Source organism: Tauraco erythrolophus, chromosome 5, assembly GCF_009769465.1.
Source record: "Tauraco erythrolophus isolate bTauEry1 chromosome 5, bTauEry1.pri, whole genome shotgun sequence".
In the NCBI taxonomy this organism is placed as follows: Eukaryota; Metazoa; Chordata; class Aves; order Musophagiformes; family Musophagidae; genus Tauraco; species Tauraco erythrolophus.
This window is the reverse complement of record NC_141469.1, coordinates 19,234,287-19,257,829: the sequence shown is the minus strand read 5'-3', so window position 1 is coordinate 19,257,829 and position 23,543 is coordinate 19,234,287. Positions and strand designations below refer to the sequence as shown.

Below are 23,543 nucleotides of genomic sequence, written 5' to 3'. Positions count from 1 at the left end.
GCCAGTAGGTCGAGAGAGGTGATTCTTCCCCTCTACTCTGCCCTCGTGAGACCTCACCTGGAGTACTGCGTCCAGTTCTGGAGCCCCCAACATAAGAAGGACATGGACCAGTTGGAGAGGGTCCAGAGGAGGGCCACGAAGATGATAAGAGGGCTGGAGCACCTTTCCTGTGAGGACAGGCTGAAAGAGTTGGGGCTGTTCAGCCTGGAGAAGAGGAGGCTCCGGGGTGACCTTATAGCGGTCTTCCAGTACCTCAAGGGGGCCTACAGGAAAGATGGGGAGAGGCTGTTCAGGAGGGCCTGTTGTGATAGGACAAGGGGTAATGGTTTTAAAATAGAGGGAGGTAGATTCAGATTGGATATTAGGAAAAAATTTTTTACCATGAGAGTTGTAGAACACTGGAACAGGTTGCCCAGAGAGGTGGTGGATGCTCCATCCCTGGAGACGTTCAAGGCCAGGTTGGACGAGGCCCTGAGCAACCTGATCTAGTTGGAGATATCCCTGTTCCTTGCAGGGGGGTTGGACTAGATGACCTTTGAAGGTCCCTTCCAGCCCTAACCATTCTATGATTCTATGAAATGACGTTGTGTGGAGAGGGATGGGCGGGAAGAAGTGCCAAGACTGGTGAAAAGCAGAAGTGGGAATGGAGAGAGTAATAAAGGAAAGATGAAAGATGTTGAAGAGAATTTTTACGGTCTCAAAACTGAAGGCCAGCTGTGGATTCCTTTTGGTTCTATGTTAAAAACTCATGTTGGCTGCAAAAGTCAATCCCGGTATGAGTTAGACCTGTAGACATCTCTGCTCAGCAGAGTGGAAGAGCAGTGTGGAAGTGGAATGCCTTCTGCACTGCTCCCTGACGGGACAGCTCATCTCCTGTCTCATCCCGCAATTAGCTGGGTAAGTGGCAAAACTGTAGCGATGAGTACTTTCCCAGTCACTGCTGATGAGATCGTGTTTGTGGCATTCAGTTTTCCTCCTGAGGAAGCCCCAGGTGGGTGGATGACTAGGGGAACAGAAAGCATCTCTTGCATGCTAAGGCAAGGAGCTTGTGTCTTCTGAGCCACCGCGTGAACTGGAAGCAGCTTCTGTTACGTTTAGTCTGAATGCTACAAGTCCATGGAAACTGCAGCTCTGGTGAGGAACATGTGCACCTTCCCCAGTAGCACTGTCTCTCACTGGTAGCTGGGCTCTCTTACTGCAATTCTCACCAGCATACACCAGATACTTGATGCCTCTGAGTGTGCTATGGTGAGGATACCCATTGGTACTTAAAGTGTGTTGTGGCCCTCTTCGCTGGATGTGATCCTGAAACCAGTCAATGCTTGAACGTACAGAGACCTAAATGATCTTTTGGACCAGGAATGTGCTTCTGAGTCATGACCAACGATGTACCGAGTAATCCTGAATTTACAGCCTCGGTAGTATACGGGAGTTACAGCTGTCTGTTTCTCTCATTTCTTCTGCTTTGTTTGACATTGGTTGGTTGAGTAAGGTCTTGTGCATGTAAATACTTTTTATGTTGAAGAGGTAGTTTTTGGGGGTTTTTTTACATTTAAAAAAAATGTGAAAACAGTGCGTAGAGGACATTGTTTTGATTTTTTTTCTGACTAAAATTATCTTGGAACGCTTGTTATTGGGGGGGATTGTTGGGGCTCCTTTCAATTTGCTGTTTTGGTGACCATCTTAAATGCTGCAGTATTTTGATTTTCGTCTCTCACAAATGACTGAGTTAAAATCCTGTTTAGGAGTGTTTGTCGTTAATGTTCATGTATGTGAATATGAAGTGTGTGTTTGCAGAATGGATATAATCTCGCTGCTTTAGATAGTGGGAACTTCATGATGAACGGTTATTTTTAAAAGTCTTTTTTGTGTCTGTGAACTTTATATGTAATTCACCACCCTTATGAAGGATGTATAGGCTGAGAATAAGATAATAACGTAAGATTTACCTGACCACAAAGATAATTATGTTTACTTGAGTTTAGGATTAAAGCCATATTTGTAAAATATGAAGTGATGTGTCAGATCTTTTCAGAAGATTAGTTCACTCTCATTGGCAAAGGTTTTTGGTTTATTCTCTTGGCTGGAGTGTGTGGGAACTGTGTAATTTCTTACAAGACACTTCTTAAACAATCCAAACCCTAACATTTTACCATCATTTATTTGTGTGTTGGTAAGAAGCAAGAGACTTCTTGGTTGCATTTGGCTTTAGTCTTGCTTTTTTTAAAGCACCTGTTGTTAGTTTAATATCGCAGAAATAGGAAATGAAAACTAACAGCCCCTCTTCAAGTAGAACTTTGGAGTTGAAAGGTGTAAAGCCATAAGCTTTTAAAGCATTTCTGAGTAAAATTATGAGCATTCTTGAAGTGTTCTGTGAAACTCAATTTGAAAGGATAATAGACTCTAGATAAAGATCAGCAGGAGCCTACTGCACAAGTGAGGCAGGCTGATTTCAATCGACTCTGGAAGAGCAGCAGACAGCACTTAGAGCCATCTTTAAGAGCAGTAGGTACAGCGCAGGAATTTACTTTGAGCTCATGGCTGCTTTCTTTTGTGAGGATTTCTTCAAGGCTGCTGCTTCTCAAAAGATGTACATGGTAGCATCCCAGTAGAGAGGGAGCTAGCTCTAAGAAAAACATCACATGCTGTACTGATTCCACCTGGGTAGGCAGGCATTGCTTAGACAGCCCAGCATGGAATATTTTTGGTTGGATTTTCTCATCAAGGGTATCACGATGAGGTTGAGATTGCCATATTAATGCAGGACGTATGCTGCAGATTGAAAAGGTTAGACTTCATAAAAATTTTTACAATGCACTTGGTCAGTTGAAGTTGAGTAGATTACTGCCAGTGTCTTATCTACAACAGACTTTGGATTTTCTTTAATAATGCAGAAGCATTAAAAAAAAGATTTAGTTGGCTAACAGAAGCTAAGAAGCAATTGGGTAGTCTTCTATAGTAGTTTTTCTCTGGGATAATACTTTCATAGTGTTTATAATTCTTTTACTCTGATCTCAGGAAGGCTTAAGAACATGAAAGGTAAATTTGTAGGTCATCTGTTAATATTAAGAAATTTGTAATTAGCTATGCAAAATCAGGCTAATACTTTGAGAAAAATTTATGCCCGAGACATACATGATCATCAAAACTTCTCAGAGACCATGATACGATATTCTTCAGAGAACACATTTTTTTGATATTATTCTGTCTCTGACAGTTTCTTTTGTTCTGGAAGTAATTCCACAGTAAGGGAGAGGGAGAAAACCCCCCATGGCAGGGGAATTGGAACTAGATGATCTTTGAGATCCCTTCCAACCCTAACCATTCTATGATTCTATGAAAAGAGAGTGTTCATTAGTATCGGCTGATGCATTTATTAACGAAACATGAAGTGCCCAGGCTCGTAGTATCACCTCGATCTTAGAAGCTTTGTTGTTTTTGTTTTAGAGTATTCTATATCTGGGGAAACTGTCATCATCAAAAATAGTCGTTAAAGGAAGATCCGGGATTTTTAAAATTCCGAACTACACAGTCATTCCTCTCTTACTACTGACACTACTGCAGGGCATCTGTAAATCTGTAGAACAAACCTGGACTTGTCATTAAGAATTGTAGGTGGTGTGTTTGGGTGTGAGAGGTGAGAGGAATGGCTGATTTCAGATTGGTCATGAAACAGTACTTTTGGTGATAGTCCAGACTATTTCAAAAATAAAACTAATGAGAAAACAACTTTCAGCCTGTATGTGACAGTGTTTTGTTTTAAACATTAAGGCTGAATTACAGTGGGCCATAATTTTTTCTTGAGGGCTTCAGAAATAAAAGAAATAAAACGCCTGTGAGAAATGAAGTAGTTGGAGTTCTGTCTTTGTTCACTGAGACAGCCATTTAAGTAGCCATCTTAATGTTTTACGCGGCCAAATCAAGGCCAAAATGTGTACTTAGTGTACACTTTAACAGTAAATAACTTGTGTTGCACTCCCGTGTGTTAAGTACAAAATTACATATTTGAAATGTCTCCTTATTCCAGGAAAAACATTGGTGGTCGATGCAGCCGATGGACACAAAACTCACTTCTCTCAACAGACCATGCTGAACAAAGGACTTAGCAAGTCTATGGGATTTCTGTCCATTAGAGGAACACAAGGCGAGGAAGAGTTTTTCCAGGGCATTTCCGCAGATTACAGCTTGGGACAGGAAGATGTTTTCTGTCCTCATAGATGTAAAACCAGTGAGTTTGAAAAAAAAGGTCACCTTCATACTGATGTCACTCCCAAGCGGAAAGTATGGGCTTCCTCCACAGATTTGCTTTGCACATCTGACAAGGCAGCTGAGAGGGACCATGCTGGAGGCTCTCACAGGCACAACCATCAGTGTGAAACATTTACAGTACGGACTTCTACTACTACCAGAAACAAGGAAGCAAGATACTCCGATGGAAGTATAGCACTGGATATCTTCGGACCACAAAAACTGGATCCAACACACCATGGGCCTGAGACATCAACCTCTGCAGCAATATCAAGTGCCTTCGACAGGATAAGAGAGAGACAGAAGAAGTTGCAGCTTCTGAGGGAAGCTATGAATGTAGAAGGTTAGTGAAGGTTTTTGATTTTCTGAGTATTCCAGTCATTAAAGATTTCTCTTTATGATAAATTTGAGTTCTCTTGTGGCAGCTCTTGAAACTGTAGAGGTCTTTGCTTCGTCTTCCTTTTTTAGGTAAAGCGAAAGCATTAGAATGTCTGTTGCCAATGAAGATAAACGTGCTTGTCCAGATTGCTTACTCAGTGAAAATAGTTGATCTCTGTAAGTCACCTAGGATCAACTTCATCAATTAAAATTAGAAAAAGAAAAAAAAAATGGTAACAGCCAATTGTCAAGTAATTTTCCTTGAAGGAAATTCCTCATCTCCACCTATTAGAGATGAATTTATACCCCAGAGAAAAGGGAGAAATTAATCTCCAGATCTCTCTCTTCTTGCGCTGTATCCCTCTGGATGATGCAGTTAAGCCCTTAAATATGAAAATTTTTGTGGACTCATGTTAAGATCTTTACCTCAGTGGGAATACTTGACAACAGTTAATTAAAAGAATGCATGGAGGAAAAGAAAGTCTTTGTATTTGTTCTGTGGAAACTTATAAAACGGTCTTTATGCAGAGCCCTACAAGGGGAGCCGCATATTCTTTTTGCTTTGAAAACGTGACGTCATTTTCAGGGGTTGTAAATTTGGGACAGAGAGGAACTGAGAGCAGAGTTGGATCTTGCTTGTGATAGGCCGGAAAGCATAACTTGGTCATCTCAGGTACATGGTAGAAGAGCTATATGTGCAGAGCTGGCTCAGTCATTTATTCAGGTGCGTTTAAAATCCACACGGTTGTATGCTCATGGCTGCCTGTGTGACAGAAATAACTCTGTGAAAAAAATGTTTGCCTCTTTTTCCTTCACTGAGGTGTAAACACCCCCTTAGTAAGGACGATAAAGCCTTTTACCAAGGTTGAATTTCTAAAACTGCCTGTTGGTGCCCCCTGGGGCCATCTCAGGAGATGCTTATATTGCAGTTAGCATGGAAAGCCGGTTCTTTGTCTCCTGTGCATGTGAGCCTTGCACTCCAGAACGAAGGATTGCTACTGAAATGGCAGCTACTGTGATTTCTGTACAAGTTGTACAGACAAGACAGCTGGAGGTTTTTTTGTGCTATCGACTTCATATCTTCTGATGAGGGTTACATTATAATGTGGAGGATTGAACATAGATGGAAGTAGTACTGTGGAGATACCATTGTTTATCTGAATAGAAGTTCACCATCTGTCGTTATCTACCGAGATGTCTGATGAGGTACAGGGAAAGTTGGTTGGGCTTTGGTTTAAGAGTCTGAAATTGAAGGAGATCATCTCAAGTATATGAGTCAACTTGGATCTTTGGAGATAGGCAGATGACAGTTTAGTGAAGGCCACGCCCTGCATTGGGAAAGCTCAATAGCTCTGTTGTTCAGGAGTGCAGCTTTGTGCAGGTTTGTGTTGCACAACAGCAAAACCAAAAGCTTAGCCAAACCCATTGATGAGCAAGAGTTTTATCATTCTCATTCAAACAGATTGAGAGATGGAAGAAAACATAACGTGCCTATGCCTTGCAAATTGAAATAGTTCAGATGTGTGAAACTACTCCGTTCATGAAAGGAATGGGTGAAAGTGCAGGCAAAGTAAACGGGGAACTGGGGCTTAGTAGTCACAGGAGCTGAGTGACAAATCTGTATAAGGAAAATTGAGGCAATAGCTAATGACTCACTGCCCATCCTTCTGAATTCATAGTCATTACTTGCTAGAAAAAAATGAAGATGCTTTCTCAACAGACAGCTAGGTTTCAAAGTTCTCGTCCTAAGTTTCCTACTTTCTGCAGAGGAAAGAGGTATGTTTCAGTGTTGAATTGAAGTTAGGAGTGTGTGCTCTGCTGTTTTATTTCAGGCTGGGTTTTTTTTTTTTGTCAGTTAACTCCCTGAAAAGTTTTGGGCCAGAACCTAGTTGTGAAGGTGAATTTTTAATGAGAGCCAGTTTAAAGGAATATGTTAGTAAGATGGATGGGACACAGGAGTTAGTTGCTGTTGTGTTTCACTGGGCTTGAGAAGCCTGACTGAAAGTATTCTGTTCTGCCTAACGAGCAGATTCATAAAAGCCTTGATACATAAAGTCTGCTAATCTATTAAGATTTTTCCCCTTTCCATTTCCTTTTTTGTTCTATATGTTTTACTATTCCTTATCTCACATCTTGTTTACAACAGACAAGTCCTTAAGATATTTCATAAGAAGAGACTGTTGCTGGTTTCATCTCTTAAAGAAATGAAAAACACAGTCTGTAATTTTTGTGTGCATTACTATTGTATGTCATTTTCAAGCACTGAAGTGGGTAGACAGTTATTTCCAAATGTCAGGCATTATCAAGTGTGTGTGGAATTGCTCTTCTGATGTAAAGCAAGCCTAGCTGAGAGATATCAGCAACTGCATGGAAAACTGTGGTAAAATACGTCACCTGTCTCGATAAAGGTGGTGGTGGCAGTTTCTTGGGCAGGCCTTGATGCAATTGTGTCTTACTGCCTACAGCTGGTAGACACATAGCAGACAGGTAGGCAACAACTAGAAACAGTGGAAAGAGGTCCACAGAAAATGGCAGCAAGTACTTCTCTTTCCCTGTGTGGGACCCAGCATGACGGAGGGGCACTGAAAGGAAGATGGAGAAAGAAAATAAGGTATTTGGAAAGCTTGTGTAGTCAGGAATAAGAGTTCTGTGGAGCTTGGGTGGGAGGAACGGGGAAGGAGTAATGGGAACAGGGTTGGTGGTTGTGTTTAGTAGAGAGAGCACAATCTGCTCTGTTTGGTAGGTTTGGGGATGTTTTCCATTTGGTTGAGTCCGGGTCTAGGTTACAGTTAAGTCTGTGTACATTTTAGTAAAGCCTCTGCTTTCAGCTGTACGTTGGTTCCAGTTTTTGAACTGTGAAGTGGCATTGGATTCTCTGCGGGTTAAACTTGGCCAGATAAGTTCCTTTGTAGTTTGAGGAGGGAAGTTTTAAGTGACGTGGATTATTTCTTCTTTAACTTGTTTTGGGTTAAGCTGGCAAACTTTTTTGTTGTTCATAAAACTTTAAGGAACTGACTGTCTTGGAAAAAGAAAATGTTCTCATGCACAGGCTCTGGTATGCTAAGCTTTCACTCAGAACGAGTTTTTACAATCCAAATTATAAACTCCTGAAAACTGGAGTTTATAGTGGAAAGAATGACAGAGCTTAATTACAGTAGTTTGTAGGGAGCTGCAGACCATCTGAACTGCACTATAATGTGCAGTCAGAACATCTTGGATTTAGCCTCACAAGCCTTCCAAAGACAGTGCCTTGCTCATCAGCTTGCTGGTTTAGACGTTATTCTGCTGTATAGTTTCAGGTATCTTTAGTATACTAAAGATAATTGTTTATAATTAGGTCCTTAGCCAGATAAAGGGAAGGGGAAGGGAAAGAGACTGCTATTTTACTTCAGGTGTAGCCAGTTCTGACCACTAAGAGCAGGCTCCAATAATATGTGTTAATCTTGCCAAGAGATGGGAGAGTAAGTTCTGCATCTCTGATGTTACTGTTCATTCTTGGTTTTGTTATGTAGGTTTTGTGAGCTTAGGCAGAATTGTTTAGAGTTGTGAAGTTGTTAGGTGTTAAACTCAGGCAGTTTATCTGTACCAGGAGAGCCTATCTTGGTTTTGTTGTTCTTTTGAAACTTGGAAATTGTTACTTGGCACCAGCTGATAGTGTCCCATTTCAGAGAGAAAATAATATTCTACTATTACATTTTGCAAGCCTGCATTTCTTCTCAGAAGTGTGAAAGCGTCATCGGTTCTCCCTTGCTCTGAGCTTTTTTTGCCTTCTCCACAAAACTGATTGTATCTTCTGAGAGTTAAGAAGTGTAAACACGCTTCAGTTTTTGTATCTCAGGCCTGCCTTTGGTGGCACTATAGTAAGGGACAAGGCTGTGAGACAGTAGCCTTGTACAAATCTCTCACTTTTAATTGCTGTCCTGGTTTTAGCTGGGACAGAGTTAGCTCTTCTGTTTAGCAGCTAGAAGAGCTCTGTGTTTTGGTTTTACTCAGAGGCTCGCTCTGAGAAGAACGTTGATAGCACGCTGATGTTTGTAGTTGGCACTGAGGTCTCAAGGACTGTTCAGCTGCCGTGTTCTTGCCAGTGTGCAGGAGCACAACAGGATAAGGGGGGAGCATGGCTGGGACAAGGGGTCCACGACTTTCCTTACGATTTGTACTTGGACTTAAGATTGAGGGCCAAACTGGCCAATTAGTATTCCATATCATGCAGCGTCATGCCCAGTATAAAGGTGAGGGACAGCCGGGAAGAAGGGCTTTTTGTGCTTTGGCTCTTTCACCACTTTTGCTCTTTTGCGCTTGCTGCACTTTTGCTCTATTGCCTTTTTTTTCCCCTCTCTCTTCCAGTACTCCCACTCTCGGAGTACTCTCTCTCTCCCCCTCCCTCTCTATTTCGGGGCCTCGTGTTTGTCTAGGATTGCAGCTTCGGGATGAGACGGACTTCGCATAAGAGGGGGTGGTGAGACTCTACACTGTGTTTTAAATCATCTGTATTAAATTGTTGTTATCTCAATCCACGGGTATCCCATTTATCCTTTAATTCTCTCCCTTATCCCTGGGGCTGGGAGAGGGTGAGTGAACGACTGGGGGGGGGGAGGGGGGGAGGTCCAGTTGCCAGAGCGGCCTGACCCACGACAATTGCTTAGGCAGCTTCCTCTCCCTTGTTTTGAGTGCGTAATTCAAAGTGAATTGGTTTGTGTTACTTGAGTGAACGTGCATCCTTCTTTTTTTATATGCAGTTTTACTTACGAGGATGTTGTAAATGAGATGCACAAGTGAGTAAGACATAAAGATTGCCTGTGTCCTTGGTGGAATACAGGAGCACAAAACCAATTGAGAGTAGTAGTGTAGCTGGCTGTGCGTTAAATAGCAGAAATGGAGGAAAAGGAGGGGAGGATATCAAAAAAGCTGACCTTGTTGAAGCTTTGGAATGCTGAATCCAGGGGTGGGGGAATGGAGGTATTTTTGAAATATTCTTAAGCCTTTGTTAAATGTTTTTTCAGTTGGGAGCCATATGAGTCCAGAGCCTCAAGTTGTGTTTATCCCCCTCTCTTTTACCTTTGATTTTTTCAACTGAAAACCCAGATGATGAAGTCCTCTTTTTTTTTTTTTTTTTTTTTGGTCTGCTTATTGCTCTCTGCTTCATACAGTAAGCAAGAAGAGGCATTAATATTCTCTCTAGAGATGGATCTTTGCCTCCTGCCTCCTAAATATTCTGTGTATTCATCTCACAAAACAATGTTTTCATTAACTACCCTGAAGACTCATCAGGAGCCCATTTATAAAACTTCCATATTACAACTGTGTGTGTTTAGATGGGGAGTTACCTTTAGGAATACTCTAAATGTCCAGACTTTAAAAGTTCTCTTAGTCGGAAGCTGCTTTTTTGAATAAGGGAAAATTTCTGCAGATAACCAGGTAGCTGTTGGTAGTAAATTTATCCCAGCAAATGAAGCCCCAGAGATGTGAATTTGGGAGCTTCTGTAGAAGTGGGTTAAATAGGAGATTAAGTTTGGGGCAAAAGAGGAATAGCTGCTTTACAAACGTACGTCTGTAAATTCAATGAAGTGTGCATATTTTCTTCTCTTGAATTGTATGTGCTCAGCTCGTGTGTAGGCTACGCAGAGGCAGTGCAAGTCATCCACAGTGGTGTATCTGTTTGCATGTGGAAGCAAGTTAAGGCTCAGTTTACACATGCCTTACCACCATTGTCCTGCAAGTATGATTTAAATTCAGTGGTGGCAAAATGGATTCTCATGTGGTTGGTATGGCCGGTAAGGATAAGGTTCAGTTAGAACAATGTGCAGAAATGGTATTTGTGGAGCTGAAGGGTATATTAAAGGACTGATGCTGTTTTAAATAGAAAACTTTCATTTGCTAATTTTACTGAAACTACAGAATTTGGCTTTTCGAGGAAAAAGAAAAAGATGTTTGTAGGATTTCTGTAAAGTACAAGTACTCTGGCATCAGCCACTGTGTTTTATTCTGAATTACGTAGTGTAACGTAAAGTAGTGAAACAGCTCTAACAATTCCATAATGGCACAGCAAAGTAGCATCTGCTTTGAGGTTTCAGCAGCTCATGCAGTCTGGGGTTATTAATTTTTAGGCAACACATAACATTATCAGTTGGATACAACACTTAAAGTAAAGCAAACAACTTTACTGGCCACGCTTTCAGTCTGCATCCATTTACATACCTTATCCTAGGTGGCATGACCCAGATCCAGAAAAGAAGGGTGTCTTTCTGAGTACAAGAAGACGCTGAGTTCTTAACAGACCCTGGTGGTGTTATTTTTAATCTTGCTGTTTTCCTTTTCAGCCTAGCCCTACAGATGTGTGTGTTCTGCAATTTTACAAGGCTCTTTCTTCCTGTCACTCAAATCCTTCTAGACCCTATGCATCAGATGTCTGTTAGGGTCTCTAGAGACTCACCTGGATGGCTGGTGATTTGAGCTGCATGCACCATACAGCTTGTTCATTTAGAATACAGGTGGTGGAAATCTTCCAAGTTAAAATGAGCCCGCTCCCCTGGAAGGCTGAATGGACTTGTTTCCTTTGTGCACTTGTTGGACATGAATCCTTACAAGGGATTTCTTCTGGATCTCTACGTTCTTCCTGTTAACTCTATGCTGCCTTGCATAAGATAAATCTTTTTTTTTTAGATGAAAAGAGGAAAAGGAAGAGTAAATGTGACTCTAACCCATTGTTAAAACTCTTGTGAAAGAAGCAAGTCCCAGCATCTCCTAAAGGACAGTTAACGTGTTTTAAATGGTATTATGGTAACACTATTACATAAGAGACACCTACCAATAAACCTCAAAGAGCAAACAAGAGCTCCCTCCCTGTCATGAAACTGCCCATTTAACTCTGCCATCTCCTCTGTCCTTTTCTTTCTCTGTCCAGCCAGTAATAATTCTGTAGTAGTGTGTATTTGAAACCCTGTGTATCTAATGTGAGTCATGTGTTCAGGATAATGGAATTCCAGGCTAAATGTGGTTCTCTGATTTCTGTTGAAGTTGGCCGAGGTGAAGTTTTTTGTAAATTACTTGTCTGGGCTTGCATGTCTTGCCTTGCGTAAATAATGTGGTTTGTTGTTTTATGTTGCATTAGGTGCCTGTTAGGTTGTGCTCTGCTGGCTTTGATAGGAAGTTTGAAAAAGCACGACTGCAGCACAAAACACAGATTCTTCGAGTTGTAATGCCTCGTTTATCTCTGCATCGTGGTGCTACTGTGTGTTAACTTACATTATTAGTGCAAGTTTTATATATTCATTTTAGTCATGGACTTACAAATTATGCTTAAACTCAGGTTCGTTCTTCTACTAAGGTATGAAATGACTTGGAAGTTTTTTTTGTAAGAGACTGTAACCTAAACACTGAAATGTTCAGAAAGGTAACGGGTAGAATTAATGTTGCTACAATGTGCTCGATGTTTCTAGAAGTTAAATCAATTCTGAAGTCTCTCTTTAGTCATGAAAAAAATAAAAAAAAAAATCAACCAAAAGGAAAAACAAAACAAAACAAAAAATCCCACAAAAACCCCACCAAACGAAAACAAGAAACCAAGGCCATTCAGAAATCCCAGGGAGAATTGTAAATATGGGAGATAAGTTGTTTTATTGTCGCTTTTAGCTTTTATTGATGTCTTCTTTCCTTTCCTTCCCAGCCAGCCAGAATAGAAGTTTTTCCTCATTTTTGAAGCTACTCTATGAAAAGCTTAACTTTAACTTGATCCCAGAATTTGGGCTTTGTGACCTTTGGAAGCCAGTTCTTAATTAGAAGTTTGGCTTGGACAGGATCCAAGTGCCTTCTCTGAAATTTAAATCCTAATATGATACGTTGGAACCGAGGAGAATTTGTTGGAAGAGAGGACACAGCATGAATTATTTTGGTAATTTTGCAAAGCGTTATACATAGAGTGGGCTCAATATTTACAATTTAATTGAATGTTCACAGGTCTGCAGTGCATATCCTGTCCATGCCCTGGAAAAGATTGTTTGGTTAAGAGGAGGTGTGCTACATGTATAGGGGGTGTACATAGACGTGTGTACATGCCAGCAGAGAACTGGAAGGTGGTTGCCAAAGAGAAGATGCCCCAGCAGCAAACAGTTCCACATCTGTGTACATCGTTCCTAAACTGAGCAAAGCAAGGAAGAATCTAGAGGATTTTAGGCTGTAGCTTCTTAACTGCCTTTAAACTTTTGTCCCTAAGCTGAACAGGCTGATAGTCGTTGCTGCAGCCCCGTGTGGAAAGGTTGTAAAATGCCTCCAGAAGATGCCAAGAACACCTTTGCTTTTGTTAATTGGGATAAGTAGTATGATTTGCTCAGGGAGAAAGATGTGATAAGAAAGGAGGGTGGTCCCGTCTCCGTCTCTGCTGGGGGAATAGGTTTAAACCTAGCTGGGCCTCGTGTGGAGGTCTGCGAAAACACTGAGATAAGCAGTGCTTGGGAATCTTGCTTTATGTTTCTTGGCTCGTGAGCTTACCCCTTGGCCTACAGCAGGGCACCAGCTCCTGCTAACAGGGTGAGTCTAGAAGTAGACACCCTGCAGAATCAGATATCATGCCACCGCATATAAACACTTGTTTGGTGTTATAACTGCTTGTTTCTGTTTTACCACTTTCTATTTATTTTTTGCAAAATTTCATGTCTCGGAAGAACCAGGGTGGAACCACAATTTGTGTGCAATTCAGGAAGCCCAGGCTGCTGACGAGGCGGAAAAAAAAAAAAAAATCTGTTTAAAATCTCATGTTATGTTTTATTGTTGCCTTTCCATCCTCTTGCTTCAAAGTCAGTTTAGCAGATTTGAAAAACCTACAGCTAATAAAACTACTGGGAAAGGAGAGATCTGTTTTCAGTTAAATGTTTCTGTACTGGAGCTCCAGCATCATGTTTGGATTGATGCCTCACTTAAAGGGCTGGGAGCTTTTAAAAAATACATCTCCAGAAGCTACCCACTGAACTTGGTTTTTATTTCCCTCGTTAGGCAGGTAATTGCTAGATTGGTGGTAGATTTCTTTGTTGTAAAGTCCAGAACACTGAAAGTGGCCATTTTGAAGGACTGAAACAAGCCCACCTCCCCCCCCCCCCCCCAGTGAATTCTGTCCATCTCACTGTGGTTGGTTTGCAGATGTGCAAGCAGTATTGCTCGTTTCTGAGAGTAATGTGGAATGTCCTTAGGATTAACTGGGTTTTTTTGCTGCTAAGCAGAGCCACTGGGATGGGCTGGCAGGAACAGCTGGTTTCATGGGTTGGTCAGCGACTTCGCTTACTTTTTCCAGTTTTCTGAAAGAATCTTGTCTTTGGTGGGACAGTGGGGAACTGCACAAGTGAGCTGATAGAAATGGGGGAAATACTGGCTTCTAAGGAGGAAGGTTTTGGAAACAGTCCAAAATTAACACAAAGTAGTCTTTATCCTTGGTCTGCTGCATTATCTTGTATCTTTTCATGCCTTCTATATTCCTGGCTGTAGTGATTTGCACATGTCTTCGCAGTAGTTACATAGGTCTTCTCCATATCAGCACTTTCGTTTTCAAAAACATTAACTGTAGTTGCACCAGAGACAGCCTTCTGCAAATAAAGACACCTGAAGTTTTCTCTCGCTTGGACAGTGAAGCCTTGGTAGTTCCAAAACGTGGGGACTTTTTTTTTGTTTTGTTTTCTGCTTTTATGCACAGAATGTGGTGGTTTGGCTTGTGCATAGGAAAGTTGTAGTAGATTGTTGCAAATGTCAAGTACATACGCCTTCTGTGGAGTCCTTTGCTCCAGTGTGTTATTTAAAGAATCCACTGAGAGTAGGAACTGAGACTGCTATATCGATTTCTTATCACATGTGTTTAGCTGTTCTGGTTAATTAAATAACCTGTAGGGGCTTATTAATTGATTGTTAATCATATTTTGAGGATGTCAAAGATGAGCTGAATGAATTATAGTTTTCCAGTTCCTGTTTTGTCTCTGTGGATATTTTCCTTTTTCATTATGAAGGATCCAGGGACTGAGTCCTGGTGGTTACTTTCTACACGCAAGAGGTGTGCCTCAAATGTTTTCATCAGTTTTGTTTGCAGGAGGGATTGGATTTTGTCTTGAGTTTTGTTGTTGTTTTTTTAAATATTAGTTTTAACATGGAAGTGGTGATGAGAGAGAAGTTCAGAGGAGGTGGCTCTGTTAGGACAGCCAGGAGAGGCCAGGCAGGCTGCAGTGACAGAATGGGCCTGCACAGCATCCACTGCGTGCTTGTTTTTAGAATCCATAGCCATGGACAGGCGTTTAAAACATGTTTTGAAAAGATTTCAGAAAATTTCAAATGTTAATTTGTGTTTGATTTTTGCGGTATAATGGTTGTTTTCTTACTCTTCTGTTACCCTGATTTAAACTTTCAGAGCCCTTGAGAAGGTACAAATCTTACCACAGCGACGTTTATAGTACTTCGAGTGAAAGTCCATCTGTCATTTCTTCTGAACCAGATTTCAGGCAAGGTAAGACCTGTGTTTAAAAAAAAAAAACAAACAACAACACAAAACACCACCACCAAAACCCAAAAACAAACAAATGAAAAACCCCAAAAAGAAAAACGTTCAAGATGAAAAATAGACCCGAAAATATGAAGTTAAATCTTTAGTAGGAGGCTCGATAATTACTGCTAATATGAAGTTGTAAGATGATCTCATGTAATTACAACATCGTGTACAGTTCAGCATAATTGGCAGTCTGTTCAGAGATGAGTTTGACATTTAGCACTCTGGAAGGGAACTTGGTAGGAAAAGCTGGAAATGGTTAACTTTTTACTGGAGTGCTTGTTTTAAATAACATGCTGTCTTCAGAGGCATAGAAGTGATCAAGTTGTGAGTGTGCGATAACAGTAAATTACAAAAGCTTCATATGGACATACATTAATTATTTTATATCAGTGGATTTTACTTTGAGGGTTAAATGGTTGATAATTTGTAGGCCAAGGATTTCAGTGAAATGCAAAAGTAGTGCATAGTACAGGCTGTTTGTATGATAAATTTAAGTAAGTTCTCTGAAATCAATGGCTTGGAAAAGCAGGAGATGGTACAAAGAGTTGTTCACTGGTAGATGGCAGGAAGGGTTTTCTTTACACAGTGGAAGCACAGCATGGAAGGAAATGCTGTGCTGGAATGGTGAAAAGAAGTCAAGAGGAGAGCACAGTTGACACAATGATCCTGCAAAGCTGACTGGTTTAAGTGGTGGAGACAAACCATCTGATGAAAATGAAGGAAGCATGCAATAGTTAGGAACCTGAAGTATAGCTGAACCGTATGTATTCTGTATGCACTGAATTCCAACCCAGCCTCCCCTGCTCTCAGCCTTCCTTGTCTTTGTCTGTCCTCCTGCTTACTAAGGCGGAAGCCCAAGGAGCAGTACCAAGTAGCAAGACTCCTTTAACATGTTTCCCTTCATTTTCTTGTCATTTAGAACAGGCTGTTTATGTGTGTCAGTCCAAAGTCAACAACTCCTAAGTTTGTACAGGCAAGAGAAAGCTGCTTTCTGCCTACTATTAGTAGTATTGCTGGGCTCAGTGAAATGACTGTCAAAAAGAACTATTTCTAAGTCAGCGTGGCTGTAATGTGTTCTGCAAGAGCCCTCCTGCTAGCTCTGTTGATCGAGAGTACAGTAAGAGATGACAGTGGAGTAGTTTGCAAAATCAAGCTCTAAGTGCAGCATGTCAGGTGCTGCCTCAGGAAGATGTATCAGCAAAGGAGATCACTGTTACAAACAGAATAGCAGGTTAGTATACTGCCAAAAGAAAAAAAATATTTTTTTTGATAAATTAAAAGGGAGAGTCAGATTCCAGGGACAAAAATTAAACACAGGAGCTCAGGAATATATATATACTGATTTCTTAACTCCCTTCTTGTGAACTGGATGCATAATTACTGTACCTAGCTGCTCTGTTTCTGTTCTGGAGTGGTTTTGTATGATGTGTCTGCCATGTATGTGTCTCAACTCATGGCTGCCAAAGAAATGCGTCACCTCGGAAAGGTGTCTGTGCAATTGTGTGTGGACTTTTTTATTGTAGTTTCTTTCAGGCCTGCCTTAGTGTTCTTCTTCTAAGGTCTTGTGTAGTGCAGCTGTCTTCCTTGGGGGAAACTATGAAATCGCTTTGAAAACTGAAATCAGCTTCATAATGCTGTTTTGTCTAATACTGTGGTGCGTTGTGCAGAACACAATGCCATTCCTTCTAAGTCATCTCATATGACTCACAAGTCCTTGATTTTTAGACGGGATTACCTGGGTACTTTGTTGCCCAGTCAGGTATTAATTTGTCTCTTGGTTTGCTAGTGAGAAGAAATGAAGGTTTCAAGAGAGATGATGCCAGTGGTGCTTTGCCAGGTGCTGACGATATCTCCACATCAAGTCAAGCTAATTCTCAGAGGGCAAGGTAAACCCTGTGAAAACAATATGTCTTGGAGTGCTTTGTCTTTATCAAAGAAAGTATTCTAAACCTGCAAGTAAGTTTTTCACTCCCATCCCAGCTTCTGTTTGAAGTTAAAAAATGGTGTGTTATACTTGAAAGAAAAGAGCATTTCAGAGTTACATATTGCAGTCTGGAGTAAAAGTCTCCTGATGCACTGTGGTGTAGAGGTGAGTATACCAGTTAGGACTCCAAATGCAGTTCCCATATTTAGTGGAGACTGGGTTGTACTGCATCAAGTTGCTGTATCTGTCAGAAGGTCAGGGGCTATGTTCTGCTTGGAAGTACTTACTGATTTTTATTTTGATTATATTTCTCTAAAATTAAGTTTTGGAAAGTCTTGATGTTACTGCATATTAATTTGTGATATTTTTGTATTTATTTAGTAAAGAAATGATAGCATACTCATTTCTTTGAAATAAGCCAAAAGCCATACATTTGGTTGGTTATTCTGGCAAACTCTTACTTTGTGTCATTGTGTTTGGATTTATTCATTTATTTTTTTAATACCTCAGGTTTGATTAGGCAGGCCAATTCAGTAACAATTTATGCTTTTTAAAATTTATTTTCCTGTACTGTGTATTTGAATATTTCATCTGTTTGGGTTTTATTTTTTCAAGTGCTGTTCATCAATATTGCTTTAAAAAATAAGTTCTGCTTTGTACATTGCCTTAATACAGCATCTTTGTACAGCAGAAGCATACCTTGCCTTACCTGTTAGGTTTTGAAAATGGTTCCATTCTAAATGTTTGAGAATTTTTATTGACCTTAACCTTTTGGATGGAAAACTTTCTTTTTCTAGTCTCTGCCAGACACTGAATCACCTTGGAATATGTTATCAAAAGGATTAAAATAATTTTTGTAGTAAGGGCAAATCAAAAAAGCAGACACATTTGTTTTCCCTCTCTTACCTCACCACATTACAACAACAAAGCCTTCTCTCGGCAGCTCTTTGCTTTGTGTGGGGTAGATCAGGAGAAAGATTGCTGCCATGCTCAATGTTTTAGGATATTTATATATTTTTGGCACATGCTGGGTGGGAATCCTGCTCTATTCTATTAAAGAAACTTAGAGGTGTTTGAAGGTTGGAGCTGTTTCAGGTGATGTGGCAAGGCTGTCAAGTACGTCCTCTATGTGTAGAGTGATGTGCAGCGAGTAGGGCTTAGAGCTTAGGGCTTGAACGTGGGGGTGAAAATAAATGAACGTCTGCTTCTTGCACTGCGTTGTGTGCCTTAAATGGATCTGAGTGCAGATGAACAAGAGAACAATTACTTGGAAATCGTACGGCTTCCAGAGATCTGCCGAGCAGCTGCGTTGATTTTCTTACTACTTGCACTTGGCCTGAAAAATGCGAAGTCATTTAGGAAAACACACACACATACGCGTATATATATATGCACACACACAAACACATATATATACACACACATATATATATATAGGGTTTTCTTGAAGGGAAGAAGTATTTAGGGGTTGCCTAGCCAGGTCAACACTGCTTTGTTGGCAGGAATATGATATCTGTTCATGTAAGAACGTATGTGTTAAACTGCAGTGTACAAGCAGTCTTAGACATCTAGCCTGTCTTTGAAGTAAGAAGATTTTGGCTAGTGTGTGAGCTTTTAGGGCAAGTTTTCAAGGACTCGGGTTACAGACTCGCGTTCTGCATAACTCCGTTAAAGAACTGTAAATTTCTGCTTTGCATTTTATGCTGCCTTAGCACACAGAAATAGCAAAGTGGGCTGTTACTACTGTGTGTACGGAATGAACGTACAACTTAGCTCATTTGCCATTGCTGGTTTTTTTTTGGTGAATACTGCTAAGTCAACCTTCGTTCTTCTTTGACTGGAACCCAGGAAGGCTTCCAGTTCAACGCTGTAGCTGTGCTTCAGAATGAAACAGCAGTAATTTGCAGATGCTGATAGAGAACTTGTGTTTCTATTTACAAAATGTTTCAGAAACTGAAAGCAGTATATGGTATGTAAATGAGTCATGTTGTTGCAAATTAATCAGGCCTATTATGCAAGTGAAAATGCTGCGGTAAAACAGCACATACTTTCTCATGGATTGTTTTACATTATTTGACTTTATATTGCTCTGTTAAGACTGGTGCCTGTAATGGACATAGTTTATATATGTGTGAAATCTGGAAGAAGAATATTGTTCTGCAAGTGCAGCATAGACTTACCTGTTGTCCTTAGCAACGAAATGAATTTTACATGTATGTGACTTTACACAAGGGTGCGTAGTGATAAGACAAGGGGCAATAGATTTAAACTGAAAGAGGGCAGATTTAGGTTAGATATAAGAAAGAAATTCTTTACATTGAGGGTGGTGAGGTACTGGAACCGGTTGCCCAGAGAAGTTGTGGATGCCCCGTCCCTGGAAGTGTTCAAGGCCAGGTTGGATGAGGCTTTGAGCAACCTGGTGTAGTGGAGGGTTTCCCTGCCCATGGCAGGGGAGTTGGAACTCGATGATCTTTGAGGTCCCTTCCAACCCTAACCATTCTATGGTTCTATGACTCTACAGTCTTACTTCAAGGCTTAGTATTTTTTTTGAATCTCCTGTTTCTGCTTGGCCTCCCCTCTGTGCCTTTGCTAGAAGATACCACTCTGCACAAAAATATCGTGGTAGGGTACCACAGGTAGTTCTTTACTAATTTTCTTAATTGTTCCCTCATTTTCATAAGATCAAAAAGCCTTTTTTTCCCCCGTTTATCTAAGTACCAGACTGGTAAGTATATCCAAGATGGAAGAATGAGGCTGAACTCCTGAAAACTAGTTTTACTGACTTTTTTCGTAGACCCATTGAGAAACAAGAAAGCAGCCACAAGCAGAATTTGGTCCTAAAACAAGACTTACATAATACCTGTGTTAATTGTGTGAGCTGAATAGAAAATAGTGTGTGCTCTCTCTCTCTCTCTGTCTTTCTCCAACAGCTGTTAAAACTTTCCAGTGCAAACAACTGTAAAAAGGAATACCATCAAAGATGGTAGCTAGTTAAGCAGGGAGATTTCTAAGAAAGTAACTTCATATTTTTATGCAGAACATTGTATGATGCTGCTTTAAAATGTCCTGTGTTACAGAAGACCGTGTCTTTTATGACTTCAGAAACATAAGCTCTCAAAGTAAAACTCTCGATAACAAGTAGTTCCAAAGAGCAGATTCTCAGTGTTTACGTTTTTTTGGCTGGTTGTTTGATTTCAGGGTTTGGGGAAGTATATGGAATTTAATCCATTACTTCAGTCACATCAGCACTTGGCAGCATGTGTCACTGTTTGTCTCTGTGTTCAGAGGCACCCCCTGTACTTCAGTACATATTAAATTTACTGCTCCTGTGGCATGTCCTTAGAGGCAGTCTGCTTAATTATCCACTGAATTATCCTCCTAAAACTGAGTTATAAGTCAAATAGGGGGATTTGGATTTGAGGGAGTCTGCTGCCAGTATTGAGAAAAAAACAGTGAAGCAGTTCAGTTATCAGCCAGCATAACTTGTGCTGTTTGGGCAGGCTGGCCTTCTGTTCTCATGGTCTGTGGCTGTTGTTATCCTTTAAACTTGGAATGCTTTCCTCGTGGCAATGGATGCTTGTGCTGTGTTTCCTCTTTGCTTCTTTTATTCCTTATTTTTGTCCTTTATTTTGTCCTTTTTTTTCCCCCTTCCTTTACTATTTCTTCCTTTTTCTCTCTAGGAGCAGCAACTGACACGGATCTCTTCCTTCTGTTGCCTTTTCCTTCCACTAGGTTTCATTTCCATATCCTTCCTACCTTACCAAAAGGCATTCGTCTTTCTCAATCTATTCCTGACCTTTCCACTGCACTAATCATTAGAGAATGCCTACCTGCTTCCCTTCTTCCAGCTTCCTTCTCTGACCCAGTACCTGCTAATTTCTTGGTAAGTACACTAGATGAGAAGTTAATTCACTTCCCTCTTTTATAGGAGTCAATCTTCCAGGTGACTGCTCCCCTACAGTCTCCAGGTTAATAAGTAACTGTGAGGTTCTGGTTTGCTGTCAGACATTGATGAAAATACAGAGTAGCAGCCAAGTACTTGTCTCCTGAGTACCATAGGAAACACACTTTTATGATGTTATCTGTCAGGAATGTAATTTGTTGGTTTTTTTGTTGTCGTTGGAGTTATTATACTTGCATGTTCTGAACTTCATGGAAGAACTCTACCTGTATCTGTCAACAGCGTCTCCTTTTCTGTGGAATGGGCTGCGTTCCTTGTCTTGGAACATAGAGAGTGAATCATGCTTCTACCCTCCGTAGAAAATGGACAGCCTCACCGACACCGAGTTAGTTTTACTGACCCGGGATGCTGAAGTGTGCTGATTTCTGGTTGCTGACAGGGCTTATATACTAAGTTAGGAAAATTTTTAAACCATTAGGTTTTTGAGTTTTCTCCCTGGACACCCCATGCCCATCCCAGTTTTCAGAGAAACTAATACATGTCAATGAAGATGATAAACCAATATAATGATAATACTTTACACAGTAACTTATGATTGCTTCTATTGCACAGAGCTGTTATTAAAAAGACAAGATTTTTTTCTGCAGTAGGAGTTTTCACATTAGCAAATGTTTTCAAATACAGCCAGTTGCAACACGTCTATCTTTTTCATATCATCTTTGACAATTCATAGATATTTATGTTCAGAAAGTGTTTGGGTTTGCTTTATTTCAGAGCCCATCCTCAGACCTTGATCTGAAGGGTGCTGGTGGGTGTATTTAAGCTAATTCATTGTGAATGTTCCCACATATGTCAATCTCAATAAGCTTCCTCTTGCTGTAAAGCTAAGCATGGCACAAGTCTTTGCAGGTCTGAGGCCTTGTCTCATTACTTGGTTCTTTGAGGTGCACGTTACTAGCTCTGTTGCAGAAAGGAACAGAGGAGGGAGAAGGGAAGTGATGCTCTGAAAGCCCTGCACAATGGAAAGGATAATGGGCTCACGTTAGTACAGCTTTCTGTAACTACTCTATATCTTCCCCGAAATTCCATTTGAGGAACTTCAGCATTGTTTTGCTCAGTGTGGGACACGTTAATGGCGTTTTGTTGTTTGGACTCTCATGATAACCAACGAAACTTTAGTATTAGAAAGAATTAAGAGATTGCAGTGCACTCTTCGCACTGGTGGCATTCATTAGAAACCTTGCTGTAAAAAGACAAAGAAAAAAATGAAATTATGTCCACCAATTATCATTGACAACTGGTCCTTTAGGTCCTTTTAAAAAGTAGGTATATAAATTTATTGTCTTTAGAAGTCTGTAGATTACCTTTTACTACAAAGGCTGTACATCAATGTCAGTGCAGGACTAACTCTGCATTTGTTTGTATTCCTGAACTTCAGTGCAATGATATGCAGGCTTCAAAACACTTTCTTTCCTCTTCCATGTTTTTCATTACTCCATCATACCTTCTAAACTAACACTTAGCTTAGAATTGCTGGTGTTTTTTGGTGGATGAAAGTCTTGGTAGTTTCCCTTGTTCATTTGTGTTTAAAAATTGCCTCTGTGTAATTATGTTAACAGAGAGAGAACGTTGGGTTTTCTTGGTTTAGGATTTCTGAAGAAGGTTTGATTGTTTTATATTTAGTTTGAGGTTTAAAGGTGTTTTTCTGTAAGTGTGGGACACAGGGAAGTTTAGTTTTATTTTTGTTGGATTTCTTCCTTCTTTGCATTTCCTCCTGATTTTCAAATAAAAAATGGCTTTTGTTCACCTAAAATGGGACATGGATTTCTTTCCTTCCATAGAGAATAAAATTGGTAGGACATTTGGGATCCATACTTGTTGAGAAACGAACTGGAGGATAGGTTGCTGTGTTTTTCAGAAATACTGATGGGGTTTTTTGTTTCTTTTTTCTTTTTTTTTTTTCCTTCGGATTATTAATTTCTTTTTTTTTTTTTTAGTGACTGTGTATCAACCAAGCCATTCTTAGAAATTTAAAAGGAGAGAGTAATTTTTTTTTTCAGCAAAATAAGATGATGAAAACATTAGAGTATGATATTTAGAATAATTTAGCCTATAGGATGTTGGTAAATAACAGTAGGGAATAAATAAGAGTTGCGCAAAGAGTTCATAAAGAATTGCTATAGAGAAAGTGATTGGAGTAATATTTGCTCATATAAAAAGTACACTATTGTTTTAGTTTTTTCTTTAACAGCATGTTTTTGAGCATGCCTTTTTCACAGTCCCTGCTTGAACAGAGAAATTAAGATATTTTTCAAAGCATGAATATTCTTCCTCCTGTTTTGTACTGATTCACTGGGTTTGTAGTGTCAAGTATTTTTTAGACTGCAGCTGAGCCTTTGTTTTCATATGGATAAATGACAGGCAGTTGTAGAAACTTGGCATGTTTGCTCGTTTTCTACATTGTGGGTTGCGGTAGAGCGCTAACCTACTGGCTACTGAATAAATGTTGTGTTTAATGTAGTATTTGATAACTGGTTTCTGTGTTCTGGGTTTCCACTTAGGTAAGTGCTTAA

The 23,543-nt window shown here is 40.2% G+C and overlaps 1 protein-coding gene across 1 annotated transcript in view; it reads left to right on the top strand.

Moving 5' to 3' along the window:
• The window catches only part of PTPN13 (protein tyrosine phosphatase non-receptor type 13), a 105,788-nt gene that overhangs the window by 35,566 nt on the left and 46,679 nt on the right, over positions 1-23,543 (top strand). Inside the window, exons 6-8 of the mRNA XM_086611358.1 lie at positions 4,028-4,591; positions 15,008-15,103; positions 16,932-17,031. Coding sequence (XP_086467484.1) covers positions 4,028-4,591; positions 15,008-15,103; positions 16,932-17,031 — 760 coding nt within the window. The remainder of the gene's footprint in view (positions 1-4,027; positions 4,592-15,007; positions 15,104-16,931; positions 17,032-23,543) is intronic.